Raw genomic sequence first — 17624 nt, 5'->3', positions numbered from 1 at the left:
TTTTCTTTTTGGAGTAATTTAATAGTTCTAAAAGTTTTTGTGGTGATGAATGCACAACATTGTGATTAAACTAAAAGCCATTGATTATACACTTTGCATAGATTGTATGGTATGTGAATATATCTCAATAAAATTTCTTAATAAATAAATAAATAATTGTGAAAGAATAGCCAGAAATAGCAGCTATGTACAGCAGGGGAAACATACAGAGATTAGAGGTGAAGAAGTTTCTTTTTTCTTTGTCTGTTTTTTGTTATTATTATTTTTATTGAAATAATGAAAATGCTCTAATAATGATTGACATGATGAATACACAACTATGTGATTATACCAAATACCATTGACTGTATACTTTGAATTGTATGCTTTATTAATAGGTACCAGTAAAATTGATTTGTGTAAAAATAAAAGATCACTGGTCTTTGTCTTAGCAAGAACTCATGACATACTGGTAAGTGAAAAAAGCATATAATAAAATGACACCATTGATCCAATTTCATTTTAAAAATATGTGCTCAGGGAAACAAAGTCTGTATTAGCAAATCAATGACTGCCAAAGGTGGGGGAGAGAATATAGTGCAAAGGGGCAAGAGGAAACTTTTTGGGGTGATGAAAGTGTTCTGTGCCTTGATTTTGGTGGTTATATAGCCACATGCCTTTTAAAAGGTGTATTTTACTGTAAGTAAATTATACCTCAAAAAACCTACCCCCAAAAAAGTCTGTATGGATATATACCATTATAATAATAACAGTAATTTCCTGTGGTAGATAACTGCTCAAAAAGATTCACTCCCTCACCCCCCAATACTATAGGAGTCCAGTTCTCTGTTCCAGTGTTGTTGTAGCCTCATGGTGGGCCACATGTACTTCTTTGCCCCTTTACTTTGGGTTTAGTTATGACTTGCAAGCTTGAGCTTGCTTTCTTATACCCCTGTCAAAACCATGAGAAAAGATGCTGCCCCTTCACCCTGGACCTCTGAATAAAAATGCATTGAGCAGATTAGACCCCTACCCACAGCAAAATGCAAACCTAGCCAGCCCTGCATCTTGAAGATCTGCCCAGGATGTCTAAATCAGCCAACTCTGGCTGTATGAGAAGTAAGTCTTATTGTTGTACATCACTAGATTGTATGGTTGTTACGCAGCATTATTGTGATAATAGGAACAACAGTAAAGTAATACTATTGATGATAGTGATTTTTAACAACTTCTTTTTAAAAATTTTCCTACTTGATTAGGTATTTTAGGATTATTAGGGATTGAATCAGCTACCCCCCAAAAAGAGAAATGTGCAGGTCTTAATCTGAATTCCTATGGGTGTAAGCCCATTTGTAAACAGTATCTTTGCATACTGTATTAGTCAGCCAAAGGGGTGCTGATGCAAGGTACCAAAAATCAGTCAGCATTTATAAAGGGTATTTATTTGGGGTAGAAGCTTACAGTCACAAGGTCATAAAGGGGAAGTTACTTCCCTCACCAAAGTCTGTTGCCACGTGTTGGAGCAAGATGGCTGCCAAAGTCTGCAAGGATCCAGCCTTCCTCTTTCTTGTAAGGCTCCGTGGTCCCAGCTTCTTCCAATTAGCAGCTGTAGGCTGGGATAAGTCTTGTCTTTCTCCCAGAGCTTGCTTCTCTTCAGGTTCAACTGCTCTGGTATCTCTACAAGGTCAGCTATAGAGGCTTGTCTCTCTTCCCAGGGCCTCTGCTGTGTCTATGGAGCCATCTCTATTCCTGGGTTCTTCTCCTGCATGTTTAGTTCCCAGGGTTCCAGCTCAAGACTCCCACGCTTTCCTCTGCCATGTTGTTTTCTCTTGAGTCCCTGCCTGCCAAGGCGATGGGGATTCGATGTCCTATGGGCCCAATCCTGACATGTCCTGACATGGCCCAATCAAAGCCCTAGTCATAATTTAATCAATAAAAGTGAAACCTCTGAATTCAATACAATCTAAGGGTATCACTAGCCCAGAGGAACAGACCAGTTTACAAACATAATCAGTATTTCTTTTTAGAATTCATCAATAATATCAAACTGCCACAAATACATTAAGTTGAATCAGGGTGTGGAGCCATTTGTGAATAGGCTCTTCAAAGATTTTATTTAGGTGTGGCCAAACTGAATCTGGGTGGGCCTTAATCTGTATTACTGGAGGCCTCATAGAGGAAACTAGGTCATAGTCAATAGCAGAAATCCCAAATCAGAGAAAACCACAGGAAGAGACCATGTGAGAGAGGTAGAGATACAAATCAAGGAACCCCAAGGTTGACAGTAAGGCAGCACCAGAACAGCATCCAGGAGAACATATATCAAGACCTGGATTTTGGACATTCCCAACAATAAATTCTGATTGTTTAAGCCAACCCAAGGTATGGTATTTTTTATAGCAGTCTTGGAAAATTAAGATAAAAAGATTACTTTATAAAAAGAAAAAAAAAAAAGCTTTATCCATTAAGAGGATGTAGTCGTTTGATACTGTTTATGAATTCCAAAACTAGATATGGGATTATGTTTGTGAACTGGTCTTCTCCAGTTCAGAGAAGGAAGGTTAGAGTTTTGATCCTGGAGCCAGGGAAGTAAACACACAGAGGAGATATGTGAGGAAGGAGAGAAGGCTTCATTAGACACAGCAGAAGCCCCAGGAAGGGAGATGAGCCATTAGCCTGACAGTCCACAGCTGGCTCTGGAGAGAGCAAAACAGCGGAGCCCAGAAACAAGCCCCAGGAGAGAGACAAGACTAATCCCAGCCTACAGTTGATATAAGAAAAGGCTGGAAGGTGGGTTCTACCATTGGGTGGGGTGGACCCATATCCTGGGGAAGACTAATGCCGTCGAATAGAGAGAACTGTATCTCTCGTGAGAAAGGACGGCTCCCAGGGCATTAGAGTGGCAGGCGTTGTGGGCCCTAAGGGGAGGGGAAAATGGACGTGCAATGGATAGAACAAAGGTAAATAAGGGGGCAAAAGAGGAGTTATGTGAGAGTACACGAGGATGAATATAAAACAGCTAATATTACACCAAAAACATATAGGGGACGACAGACTAATAATGAAAACCATAAGACAAAACATAGGATAACTAAAAAATTTAGAAAACTGTACAACCTAAAGTATGGACCACATAGTAAGCACAAATGTTACCTTGTTTAAAAACTATAGTTTCGGAATCTGTACATCAGTTTCAGGAAATATGATATGAATAAGTTAAAAGATTATTGCTGTGGAAGGGAAAAGGTTTTATGGTGGATCTGGGGAAATACTGTATATTGTATATATGAATTTTGGTGATCTAAGACTCTTCTGAAGCTGACATTATGTTGGGATTCACTTTACGGGAAGTTTTGGATCACAGAGTGGTTCAACAATGGCAGCGGAGGAATACTGATATGGGATGTTATTGATAGGATATATATGGTTGACAGGGAGTTATACAGGGCATATGCCCAGGGTATATGGTAATGTCTATATATACTCATAGTGGAAACAATTAAAAACAACAGCTGGGGGGGGTACTGGGCTCCTGGCCGGGGGGTCACTGTTGTGGGCCCTGGGAGAGCAGCGGCAATCCTCCAGGTGCAACGGCAAGAACCAGGAAGGAAGGAGGGCCCAACAGTGGGCTCTTGATACTAATGGCTACACTTTTGAGCCTATGCACCTGCAATAAGAACAAGGCCTAGAGTAGCATTGTGCCTGGGGGTTTCCTCCTGACAGCCTTCATGTTACTCAAATGTGGCCACTCTCACAGCCAAACTCAGCGTGTAGATGTGATGCATTCCCCCCAGCGTGGGACACGACACCCGGGGATGAGCCTCCCTAGCACCGAGGGATCACTACCACATACCAGCTGAAGAAGCAACTAGAAAATGACCTTGAATTAAAGATTCAATGCGGAACAGCAGAATATACCTGTCTACATATAATAACATGACTTCGGGAAGCGGTTTGACCTAATGTAAGGGGGAAATGGAAAGGAGAAATGAGATTATAAGGCTGTGAGTCTCTAAAAAAGAGTCTGGAGGTTGTCAGAAGGAATACCCCTATGTACAACTGAACAGAGTCTAAGAGACAGATAAGGTAGATACAACCCCAGGTATTGGTTCTTTTGAGGGATAAAGAGACCCACGGGTTCTATGGTCATGGCAGAAGGGGTTCACTGCCATGACAGATGGCCCTTCTTTGGAGCTGGTGTTTCTGCGTGATGGAAATGGACTCAGAGGGGATCTCTTTTCACAAGACTTGCATGCTACTTTATTGGAATTGTAGTTGGTGCTGAGTTTAAGATATATTTAGGAGATTTGAATCTCTGGACTGATAATATGACACCCAGGCCCAGAGCCTCAACAGACTTCAGCTCCTACACTTTGACTTATTGGACTTACTCCACTCAGCTAACATGGAGTTGAAGAAGGTCAACCACCACAACATGGAGCCTAGAGTGTCTACAACTAGAAGCGGGAAGAGTGCATCCAGTACCCATGTGGAATCTAAGCCCTCACTTGACATAGGTGTGCAATGGACACAACCAATCCAATGTCCACAGAGAAAATGTGGAATGGGTGTGGGAACGGTAGCCATGGGGGCTGCTGGGTGTGGGGAACGGGAGGAAGAGATGAGATGTGGAGGCGTTTTCGGGACGTGGAGTTGTCCTGGATAGTGCTTCACGGACAATTACGGGACACTGTAGATCCCCCCAGGGCCCACTGGATGGAACGTGAGAGAATCTGGGCTATGATGTGGACCATTGACTATGGGGTGCAGTGATGCTCAGAGATGAACTTACCAGGTGCAATGGATGTATCACGATGATGGGAGAGAGTGTTGCTGTGGGGGGAGTGGGGGGCGGGGGCGGTGGGGTTGAATGGGACCTCATATATTTTTTTTAATGTAATTAAAAAATAATAATAATAAATAAATATTAAAAAAAAAAAGAGAGAAAAGGCTGGGACCATGGAGCCTTAAGAGGAAGAGGAAGCCTGAACCCTTGCAGACAGTTGGCAGTCACTGTGCTCCAACGTGTGGCAAAAGACTTTGGTGAGGAAAGTAACTTATGCTTTATGGCCTGGTAACTATAAACTTCTACCCCAAATAAATACCCTTTATAAAAGCCAACAGATTTCTGGTATTTTTTATCAGCACCTATTTGGCTAATACAGAGGGTACAAAAAAAAAGTAATTTATATACACATACTGTTTTAGATGATCATTGGCTAAAGCGACTCTCTCTCTGTGGCGTTTTTCTGCCTTTTCTTGTTCTTCTTTAAAAGCTTTCTCAATGTTGAGTTTCAATTGTTCCTCCCATTTCTTATCTGATTTTATTTTATTCTTCTGGAATTCAAGCTGGGCATCACGTTCTTGCATAACTCGACTAAGAAGAAGTCCTGACTACAAAAAAAATGCAGTATTTAAAAAAAATAAAGTTTAAGTATAGATATATTAAATATATAATATATATTTATAAATAAGAGAAAATCTAAGTAGTACATGGAAGTTTTTCACTCTTTCTGTCTGGTAAAATTGATACTGCTTTGCATTTTCCATGGCTTTTTTTCTTTCTCCTTGTTTGTGTATTGCTTCTTCTATATCAAGAATTTGTCTTTCTGCCTCCAATTCTTCATCACGCTTCTTTTTGGCTTCAAGCTTCTGTTTTTTCATCCCCTGTAAAAAAGACAAAAGCAATCTTCTATTTCCAAATTCAGTGTTACCAAAATGAAACATTATAATGTGATAATGCACGCTCTTGTTATGATTTTCTATTGTATTTACAAATATAAAATATGACATAATTATGAGCTAATATTTAATTGAATATTTTAGATAGGTAATACATTTATATTGTTCAAAAATTCCAAAATATTATAGAGGTATACAGTGAAAATTCTCCCTCCAATCCTAACTTTCATATACAATCTCTTTAAGAAATACTTACTTATCCTGATATCCTGAAGATATTCTCCTATGATTTACTTAAACGTTTTACTGTTTGGCTTTTTACATTTCAGTCTTTAATCCAGCTGAAATTAATTTCTGTGTATTCTGTATTGAAGGATATAATTTCATTTTTTCATGTTATTGAATATCCCATCTTTTCCTTTTAGATTTGTAATGACATTTCTGTCATGTCCAGTTCCCATATATAACATGGATTTGATTCTAGGCTCTCTCTCCTGACCTATGATTTTGTATATTTCTATGCTTATATCAGTATTATCTACTGTAGGTTTACAGTAAGTCCTGCTAGTAAGATGGACTTTTCTTTCTTCTTCTTCTTTAACAATCAAGGAGGAGTAGAGCATTAAGTATAGTGTGCTACTTCTTTATAAAATAAAATGGAAGGAATATTGCATCCCCTTATTCCTTTATGGCTCAGGGGTTATTTATAAAACCAGGTTTACTGTAATATTTACTGCCCAGTTTTACAAATGCATACAGCTGTGTATAGAACAGTTCAACCTCCTCAGCCCCAAATTTTCTCATGTACCTTTTTAGTCAACCTCTTCCATACTGGCAGCCACTGGCAATCACTGATCTATTTTCTTTCCCTATAGCTCTGCTCATTTCAGAATGTCTTATATAACATATATGATATCAGTCATTATGTAATTCTCCACTATTAAACAGAAAAAAAAGAGAATAAAGTGTGAACATTGCTCCTAAAGCAAGATACCACAAACTTTCTATGTTCCTTACCAAAAGATAGTATAATTGCAATGAAATAAGGAAACATGCAATGTTTTGGAAAAAAAATCCCATGAAAACTTTCTGAACAGAAAGACTGAACATTGTAAATAGAGACAGGGAAGAAATAAAGACCCAAATCAAACTTCTAGATATAGAAAGTAAAATGTCTGTGATGAAGAATACACTAGGTGGGATTAATGGTCATGTTAGACACTTTAGGAGTAAAGACTAGTAAATATGGAGATAGAGCAATATGGAAAATAAAATTAAAAAAAAGAAAAACTAAATATATATCTTTTTTGATGTACAGATAATAAAGGGGGAAAAAACAGAAAAGAGCATCAATGAGTTGTGAGACAAAGTTCAAGTGGACTAATATATGTGTAATTTGGAGTCCCTCCCTGAAGGGAAAGAGAGAGAGGAAGAGATAGAATAAATATTTGAAGAAATATGGCCAAAATTGTTGTAAGTATGAAAAAACTAGAGTCTCAGATCAGGAATAAAAAAAACCCAGCACAAGAAACATAAAAAAATGAAACCAAGGCATAAGATACTCAAATTCTCAGAGAAAATCTTAAAAAGCATCAAGAGAATAAAGACATCTAATATACAGGGGTACAATGATAAGAAGATAGGAGATTTTGCCTGGTAATAGTGAAAGAAACAGTGAAGCAACATCTTTTAAAGTACTGAAAGAAAAAATGAAACGAAACTGTTAAACTAAGTTACCCTGACCAGAAATAAAATCTTTCAAAAATTCAAAAACTGAAAACTGTTATCATAGCAAATTTACAAATAAGAATTTTCAAAAGAAGGTCTTCAGGCAGAAAGAAAATTATCACACGGAAAACAGATTCTACATATAGCAATGAAGAATACCAGAAATGGTATTCTTCTAGTACACTGATTTTTTTTTAAGGAGGTACCAGGGAATGAACCCAGGACCTCATACATGGGAAGCAGGCACTCAACCACTGGGCTACATCCACTCCACAATGAGAGTGCTTTTTTGTTTGTTTGTTTGTTTGGTTGGTTGGTTGGTTTTTAGCGGGGGATTGAACCTGGAACTCATACATAGGAAACAGGCACTCAACCACTTGAGCTATATCTGCTCCCAAGATGATTTTCTTATTTTTCAAATAAATTTAAAACATAATTGATTGTTTATAAAAAATAATAATGACAAGACAGTGTGGGATTTTAGCATTTTTAAAGTAAAATATAAGACAACAAAAGTACAATGTCAGAGGGGAGAAATGGAAGTATATTTTTGTAAGGTTCTTTCACTATCTGTGAAGAGGTATAATATTACTTGAACTTAGACTGTGATAAGTTAAACATATATACTAAAGCAACTAACTCCAAAAGAAACTGCTAAGATAATAAAAGAGTTAAAGCTAATTTATTAGTAAAGGAAATAAAATGGTATAATAAAAATATTTAGTCCAAAGAAAGGCAGAGAGAAGAAGGGCACAAAGAAGAGATGAGACAAATAGGGCCTATTTAACAACAAAAAAAGTTATCTGCTTCCAAAATGCAAAGGTGGGATGAGCATTGGATAGATATTCCATCCCAGAAGAGAGAAATTAGAAGGAACAAGGTCCCAAGCAAGTCAGAAACCCAATTCTAATGGAATTGAAACCTAATCTTCACTTTTCACTTCCTATAGGAATAAAAGGCAAATGCATAACATTTACTGATAAATTAATTACTTTGGGATTCATAATGTATAAATATGTGATTGTAACAAGAACTACAAGGGAGGTAAACAGAGGGATATAGGAACATGGCTCAGGTATGCAACTGAAATTGTTAAGATGGTATCAGAGAAGAAGATGTGACTCGTGCAGTTGGGCACCTGCCTACCACATGGGAGATGCCAAGTTCAGTTTCTGGTGCGCCCTAGGGAAGGCGAGCAGAACAGTGAGCTGATGTGACAGGCTGGCACAGTGAGGAGATGACACAACGAAGAACACAGCAAGGAAGCACAATGAGAGACACAGCCAGCAGGGAGCGGAGATAGCTTAAGTGATTGGGTGCCTCCCTCCCACATGGGAGATCCTGGGTTCGGTCCCCAGTGCCTCCTAAAAAGAAGACAGACAGCAAGCACAAGACAATGAGAGGGAGGGGAGAGAAATAAAAAAAATAAATATTTTTAAAAAGGATGGGGGAAGCAGCTGTGGCTCAATCAGATGAGCTCCTGTCCACATATGGGAAGCCCTCGGTTCGCGTCCCAGGGCCTCCTTGTAAAGGCAGGCTCGCCCACACACTGTGGAGCGCCGCCCAGCCTACAGACACTGCACAGTGCCGCCCAACTTGCAGATGCCACGAAGAGCCAATTCCAGCAAGGTGACGCAACAAAAAGGAGACAGGCGAGAACACAGAACAGGCCGCAGTGAATGGACAGAGAGAGCAGACAGCAAGCAAGCCGCAAAGGAAAAGGAGAAATAAAATAAAAAATACAGATACCTAAGAACACACAGCAAATGGACACAGAGAGCAGACAGCATGCAAAAAAGCCAAAAGTGGGGGGGAGGTGTAAAAAAAAAAAGATGGTATCAAAGCAAATGAGATTTTATAGCTTCAGGGTGTTAAATTTAAGTCCCATGGTAACCACAAAGAAAATATCTGAGAGATATTCATAGACATAGAAAATAGAGTACAAGTTACCAGGGGTGAAAGGCTAGGGCAATGGGGAGTTAATGTAAAATGAGTCTAGGGTTTCTGTTTGGGATGAAGGGAAAATGATAGTAATGAATGAGAGTAAAGTGTGGCAGTTTGATATTATTTATAAATTCCAAAAAGAGATAATATGTTTGTTAACTGGTTTTTGTTTTTTTTTTAAAGATTTATTTATTTATTTCTCTCTCCTTCCCGGCCCCCCTCCAACCGGGTCATCTGTTCTCTGTGTCTGTTTGCTGTGTCTTCTTTTTTGTCCGCTTCTGTCATTGTCAGCGGAACGGGAATCTGTGTTTCTTTTTGTTGCTTCATCTTGCACTGGGTGGCTCTCCTTACGGGGCACACTCCTTGTGCATGGGGCTCCCCTACGCGGGGGACACCCCTGTGTGGCAGGGCACTCCTTGCGCACCTCAGCACTGCACATGGGCCAGCTCCACACGGGTCAGGGAGGCCCGGGGTTTGAACCGCGGACCTCCCATGTGGTAGACGGACACTCTAACCACTGGGCCAAGTCCACCACCCTGTTAACTGGTTTTTTAACTGTTGATTGATTTAAATTCAAAGGTTTTACGTTTATTTGATTAAATCAAGATTAGGGCTTTGATTCAACCACGTCATTAGGGCATGCAGGACTGAGTTTTCACCCCCTTGGTGGGCTAATAAATGGACACTCAATCAAGAAGACAGGGGAAGAGACACAGGAATTGAGAGAACACCATAGACATGGTGAGAACCTGATCCTGGGGCCCTGGAGAGATATAAGCCATTTGCCTCATCTTTGATAGTTTACAGCTGACTTCATGAAGAGACCAGAGCAGCTGAGCCTGGAAATAAATGAGCCCTCCAGCCTACAGGTGAGATCGGAAGAAACTGGACCCACAGAGCCTTAAGAGAGAGAGGAAGGCTGAACCCTCACAGGCATTATCCGCCATCTTGCTTCAACACATGGCAACAGATTTTGGAGGGGAAATACCTCTTATGGTACATTGAGTTGAACTCTTTAGGGCCTAGTAACTGTAAGCTTCTACCCCAGATAAATAACTGTGGCAGTTTGATATTATTGATAAATTCCAAAAAGAAATTGCTGATTATGTTTGTAAACTGGTCTCATGATACCCTTTGTATTAAACCCAGAGGTTTCATTTTTACTTGATTAAATTACTATTAGGGCTTTGATTTGACCACGTCAGTAGGATGTTGAGTCCCCACTCCCGTGGTGGACAGATATTCACACAGAAAATGACATGGCAGAGGAGAGAGCAGAGTTTTAGGCGATGGAGGGTGTATTAGTCAGCCAAAGGGGTGCTGATGCAAAATACTAGAAATTGGCTGGTTTCTATAAAGGGTGTTTACTTGGGGTAGGAGCTTATAGAAACCAGGTCATAAAGCATAAGTTGCTTCCCTCCCAATGTCTATTTTCACATGTTGGAACAAGATGGCTGCCGACATCTGTGAGGGTTCAGGCTTCCTGGGTTCCTCTGGGCTCAGCTCCTGCTTTCTCCACAAGGTCAGCTGTAGTCTATGAGGCTCTCTAGGCTTTGCCTCTCTCCACATGGTCAGCTGTACATTATCAAGTGAACGGCTCCGTCTCTTTCCCTGGGCTCCAGCTTAAGATTTCAGCATCAAACTCTAACATTAAGAAACCTCCAATCCTTTGCCATGCCTTTTTTTTTAAAGATTTATTTATTTATTTCTCGCCCCTCTCCCCCAACTCCACAGTTGTCTGCTCTCTGTGTCCATTCAATGTATGTTCTTCTGTGACCGCTTCTATATCCTTATCAGCAGCACCAGGAATTTGTGTTTCTTTTTGTTGCGTCATTTTGTTGTGTTAGCTCTCCGTGTGTGCGGCGCCATTCCTGGGCAGGCTGCACTTTCTTTCCCGCTGGGCGGCTCTCCTTACGGTGCACTACTTGCATATGGGGCTCACCTACATGGGGGACACCCCTTGGATGCACTCCTTGCACGCATCAGCACTGTGCATGGGCCAGCTCCACACGGGTCAAGGAGGCCTGGGGTTTGAACTGCGGACCTCCCATGTGGTAGGTGGACGCCCTATCCACTGGACCATCCGCTTCCCTGCCATGCCTTTTAACTGTGCCGTAATGACGTGGCCCAATCAAAGCCCCAATCATAACTCAATCATGCCCAGGTACAGACCAGATTACAAACATAATCCAATATCGATTTTTGGAATTCATAACCGTATCATACTGCTACAGATGGCCAGGGAGAGAGCTGAGCCATTTGCCTGATAGTTTGCAGCTGCAGAGACCCGAGCAGCTGAGCTCCAGAAAGAGACAAGTCCTTCAGCCTACAGCTGAGATCGGAAGAGGCTGGGCCCATGGAGCATTAAGAGGATGAGGAAAGTTGAACTCTCGCAGACATCACCTGCCATCTTGCTTCAGCATGTGGAACCTTAAGTTGGACTCTTTAGGGCCTTATGGAACCTTAAGTTGGACTCTTTAGGGCCTTGTGACTGTAAGATTCTACCCCAAATAAATACCCTTCATAAAAGCCAACAGATTTCTGGTACTTTGCATCAGCACCCCTTTAGGCTGACTAATACATAAGGGTACATTGTGAATGTGATTAATTCCTCTGAATGGTATGCTTGAGAGGGGTTTGTGATTGGGAAAATCACAACTTGAATCACAACTCAAGTTGGAGTCACAACTTGAAAGAAAGAAAAGGGATGATTATTAAATGCAATACATGATACTGAACGGGATATAAGAATAGGGGGGAAAAAGCTCAAATGGACTTTGTTGGGACATAAGAAAAAAATGGAATGTAGGTTGTATATCACATTAAATTTCTTGCACATAAGGCAATTACATAAGTAAATATCCTTGTTTGTAGGAAATATTCATGGAAGTATTATATATTCAGAAGGATGATGTATGAAACCTGCTATCAAATGTTCAGAAAATAGGTAGATAGATTCATAGCTAGCTAGTTATGATGGATAGAATGATATGGCAAAGGTGGTAAAATGTTAAAATTGGTTGATCTGGATATCTGGAGCGGGGGTGGGGATAGGTTGGAATTATCTGAACGGGTTTGTATTAATTTTGCAACTGTCTTGTAAGTTAGAAATTATTTCAAAATAAAACGTTTGGAAAAAAAAGACTATACCAAGGGCTGGTGAGAATGTGGAGGAAATAGAAGTCTCATACACTGCTGGTAGGAATATAAAATTACAACGACTTTGGAAAACAGTTTGGAAGTTTCTTAAAAAGTTCAATATACATCTACCTATGATCCAGCTATTCTATACCTAGATACTTACCCAAAAGAAATGAAAGCATATGTTCATATAATGGCTTGTACATGAATATTCACAGCAGCTTTATTTGTAATACCCCAAAACTAGAAACAACCTAAATGTCCATCAACTGAATAGATAAATTGTGGTATATCCTTGCAAAGTAACTCTGCTCAGCAATAAAAATGAAGGAACTATAGATATACACAACATGGGTGAATCTCAAAATAATTATGCTGAGCAGCAGACCAAAAAAAAAGGTATATAGCATATGATTCCATTTATATAAAATTATAGAAAACTATAGAAAATGTAAGCTAATCTATAATAGTAGAAACTAGACCGGTGGTTGCCTGGGGACAGGGGAGAAGGAGCAGGGAAAATGAGAGGGAGTAAAATGGAGCATGAAGAAACTTTTGAGTGATGAGTATGTTCATTATCTTGATTGTGATAATGGTTTCCAGGTGTATTGATATGTCAAAACTTATTAAATTGTATACTTTACATACATATAACTTGTTGAATGTCAGCTATATCTCAATAAAGCTGTTAAAATGTCTTTCAAAAAATCATAAAATTTGTATATTTTACATGTACAAAATATTTACAAAAGAATAAAAAAGTACTAAAAAAACAAGAGAAAGTCTTTGGTGCATGTATACTCCTGGGTGGTTAATACTTACTATGTATGTATTAGTCCAATGTTTTACCACTTCTTGGGATTTGAAATGCATTTCTTTCTTTGCCTTTCTTTCTGCACGAAGGCATGCTGCTTCTCTTGTCAAACTGTCAAGGCTATCTTGAATCCTTTTCCACTCATTGTGTGGAATTATGGTGACTTGATGGAGATTGACTTTGTTAGGTAGAAGGGGTGGATAAAGAAGTTGATCTTCAATACAGTTCTTTATTTCTAGTAAATATAAAAAACTGAATATTAAAGGTTTTCAAGAAGAGTTTAACTCATTAATATTTTTCAGACATTTCTATATTGGCATGTTTTCTGGAAATTACTTTGAATATTTAATCTTATTTTTGTTCTCTTTAGAACAGTTGGGATTAAGTGGAAAGAACATAAGGCCTTGAAATCATAAGACAGAACTGAGCCATGGCCTGGTCATTTCCTTACCGAGTAAACATTAGTAAGTCATTTAACCTCTGGTAACCTCAGTATTCTCATCTGTAAAGTTGAAATCAATAATACCCAGTACCTCTAATATGGATTGCTATAAAAACATTTTTCAGAATTCATCCAATGGCAGGTTATAAATGGATAACTTTGGGAATGTTCATCTTTTGGGACTGTAGACATTGCGATTGACTGTATTCTACCCCTCCCCCACTGAGCAGCAGCATGTGATTTGGAGAACTGCAGTTCCAAGGGCTGTAGAGAATACTTTCATCTCCCTTGCAAATTATTAATGCAATTTGGTAATTGGCAAAGGCAGGAGGTTTATTTAAAATGTTAGAGAAGTTATTCTTGTTCTCCTGGGAGACATCCAAGAGTGACTCAAGGTAGATATGAATAAGGAAGCATGAAGGTCAGATAGGCAGCCATCCTATGACCACAAGAAGAGCCAGTTTTGGAAGCCATTACTGTGAATTGCTAAGAAGAAACTCAAAGAACTTGTGGCAATGATGATTCCATAGAACTGCTAGAGAACAACCCAATCTAAAGCCTGGAGTTCCTGTTATGTGAGCAAATAAATTTCCTTATTTTTAAACATGATTGATTTGGATATTCAGTTATGTGAACTTGAAAGCACCCTAAATGATATAGCGAAGCTCACAATAGCCCTCCTCTGAAAAAAGAGTCTTACCCTTTTAATCATTGGAGGATCATAGTTGTAAACAATCTAACTTACCATAGCTAGGATAAGCAGAAAAGGAATCCATTAAGAGATTTTAAGTAGATTACTGAACCTTCTAAAATGCCAGATAGTCATCCTTGAAAGTTATACATCCGGAAATATCATACAATGAGGTTCTGGGAAGGTCCATGGCAACTGGCATTAGGTAGACACCTCAACTCGACTCACAGAGAGAATGAAGGATAATATGAACTACCAGACTCTCAAGCAGTACAGAGGGTAGAAAAGCTGTGGTAGGGAAACGGACTTGGCCCAGTAGTTAGGGCGTCCGTCTACCACATGGGAGGTCCGCAGTTCAAACCCCGGGCCTCCTTGACCCGTGTGCAGCTGGCCCATGCACAGTGCTGATGCGCATAAGGAGTGCCCTGCCACACAGGGGTGTCCCCATGTAGGGGAGCCCCACGCGCAAGGAGTGCGCCCCATAGGGAGAGCCGCCCAGTGTGAAAGAAAGTGCAGCCTGCCTAAGAATGGCACCGCACACACAGAGAGCTGACACAAGATGATGTCAGCAAAAATTCCCATGCCACTGACAACAATAGAAGCAGACAAAGAAACAAGATGCAGCAAATAGACACAGAGAACAAACAACCGGGGTGGGGGTGGGGGTGGGGGTAGGGGAGATAAATAAATAAATAGATCTTTAAAAAAAAAAGCTGTTGCAAATTGCCTAAAGATGTTTAAAATCAGTCCATGTGTCTGCCATCTTTGATATATTTGCCATGGATTATTAAATCTTTGAGATATAATTCACATACCATTAAATTTGCCAATTTTAAATGTAACGTTCAATGGTTTTTAGTCTATTCATGAGGTTATGCAATCATCATCACTATCTCATTCCAGAATATTTTCATTACCTCAAAAAGATACGCAGTATCTTTTTGTACGCAGTAGCAATCATTCCCCATTCCTCCCTTGCACACCTCTGGTAAACCACTAATCTACTTTTTGTCTCTATGGATTTTCCTATTCTGGACATTTCAAAACAATAGGATCATAAAATATGTGACCTTAAATATCTGGCTTCTTTCATTTACATAATGCTTTCAAGGTTCACCCATGTTATAGCACAAATCAGCACTTCGTTCCTTTTCATGGCTAAACAATATACTATTGTATGAATATACTACATTTTGTTTATCCATTCATTAGATGAAGAGCATCTGGGTTGCTTCCACTTTTTTGACTGTTATGAATAATGCTATGAACACTCACATACAAGTTTTTTGTGTGTGAACATATGTTTTCAACTCTCAAATGTATACTTAGGAGTGGATATAGTAACACTGTATTTACCTTTACGAGGAATTGCCAAAATTGTTTGCCACAGCAGCTATTCCATTTTACACTCCCACCAGAAATGTTTGAGGGTTCCAATTTCTCTACATCCTTACTAACACTTGTTATTGTTCGTTTTACAATTTTTTTCTAGCCAAGCTAGTGGATATGAAGTATTTCATTTTGATTTGCATTTCCCTGATGGCTAATTATATTAAGCATCTTTTCATATACTTATTGGCCTTTGTACGAGAACTTCTTTGGAGAAATGTCCATTCAAATACTTTGCCCATTTTAAAAATTGGGTTGTCTTTTCATTATTGAGTTATAAGAGTCCCTTATATTTAGAATACAACACCCTTATCAGATATATGACTAGAAAATATTTTTCCCATTCTGTGGGTTATCTTTTCACTTTCTTGATAGTGTCCTTTGACACCCAAAAAGTTTAAAATAAAATGTTATGGCAGTATATAATTCATACATAAACATACACAAACAATAAGTGTATAGTAAATGCTGTGAACTTAACAAATATGTATGTCATCATTTATCACCCCACCACCACCACCTTGCATTCCTGTGAAACTTTTGTTACAAATGATGAAATGGAATATTACCACTAACTAAAGCCCATATCTTACACTTGGACACTCAAGAGTTTTAAATTCTGACTAAATCTAAATCTATTTTTTTCTTTGATTACTTGTGCTTAAGGTGTCATTCTAAGAAACTGTTGCCTAATTCAAGGTTTACATCTAAGTTGTCTTCTAAGAGTTTTAAAGTTTTATTTATATTTACATTTAGGTCTATAATCCATTTTGAGTTAGTATTTGTATATAGTATGAGATAGAGGTCCAAATTCATTCTTTTGCATGTGGATATCCAGTTATCCCAACACTACTTGTTGAAGACTATTCTTTCCCCCACTGCACTGTCTTGGCAGCCTGTTGAAATCAAATGAACACAGGTGTATAGGTTTATTTCTGGATTCTCAATTCTGTTCCATTGACCTTTAAGTCTATCCTTATGCCAATACCACTGTCTTAAAATTCTGTAGCTGTGATGGTTAAGTTCATGTGTCAACTGGGTAAGATCATGGTGTCCAGTTGTTTGGCCAAGCAAGCACTGGCCTGATTGTTACTGTGAGGGTATTGCTGGTTTTAAATCATTAGTCCGTTGACTGCATCATCCATGGCTGATTACATCTACAATCAACAAAGGAGAATGCCTTCAGCAATGAGAAAAGTCTCAACCAAGCAGCTGATGACCTTAAAGGGAGAACTGATGATTTTAGCAGTTAAAAAGAAAGATTTCTTTCTCTACTTCAGCCAGCTTCTCCTGGGGAATTCGTCAAAACCTTCATCAAAGTTCCCAAGTTGCAGCCTGCCCTTTGGAATTCAAACTGGCCAATCCCCATGTAATGTAAGCCAACTCCTATAATAAATCTCATACTATTTACACACATATATATTCTGTCAGTAATGTTTCTCTGATTTTGAAATCAGGAAGTGTGAGTCTTTCACTTTGTTCTTATTAAAGACTGTTCGTATTATTTTGGGTTCCTTGCATTTCCATATGCATTTTAGGATGGGCTTGTCAATTTCTGCAAAGAAGTCAGCTTTGCAGATATTGATAGGGACTATGTTGAATCTATAGGTCACTCTGCCATCTTAACTATACTAAATCTTTCAATCCAGGAACATATGGTATCTTTCCATTTACATATATCTTTAATTTCTTTTGACAATGTTTTGTAGTTTTCAAAATGTAAGTTTACTTCTCTTGTTACATTTATTCCTAAGCATTATTTTCTTTTTGATGCTATTATAAGCAGAATTGGTTTTTTTTCTTGGATTGTTTAT

At 38.9% G+C, this 17624-nt stretch overlaps 1 protein-coding gene across 4 annotated transcripts in view; it reads right to left on the bottom strand.

The window, feature by feature from the left end:
• Positions 1-17624, bottom strand: part of CFAP210 (cilia and flagella associated protein 210) — an 86926-nt gene that overhangs the window by 63115 nt on the left and 6187 nt on the right. For 3 of the 4 annotated variants that reach the window (XM_058300677.2, XM_004460795.4, XM_058300678.2), the window contains exons 2-4: positions 13297-13523; positions 5473-5646; positions 5180-5373 (exon numbers count right to left, since the gene is read on the bottom strand). In XM_058300677.2, coding sequence (XP_058156660.1) covers positions 5180-5373; positions 5473-5646; positions 13297-13523 — 595 coding nt within the window. The remainder of the gene's footprint in view (positions 1-5179; positions 5374-5472; positions 5647-13296; positions 13524-17624) is intronic. The other variant, XM_004460796.4, reaches the window with a different exon arrangement.

The sequence above is a fragment of the Dasypus novemcinctus genome, chromosome 7 (genome assembly GCF_030445035.2).
Source record: "Dasypus novemcinctus isolate mDasNov1 chromosome 7, mDasNov1.1.hap2, whole genome shotgun sequence".
NCBI classification, from domain to species: Eukaryota; Metazoa; Chordata; class Mammalia; order Cingulata; family Dasypodidae; genus Dasypus; species Dasypus novemcinctus.
This window is presented reverse-complemented; position numbering and strand designations above follow the sequence as displayed.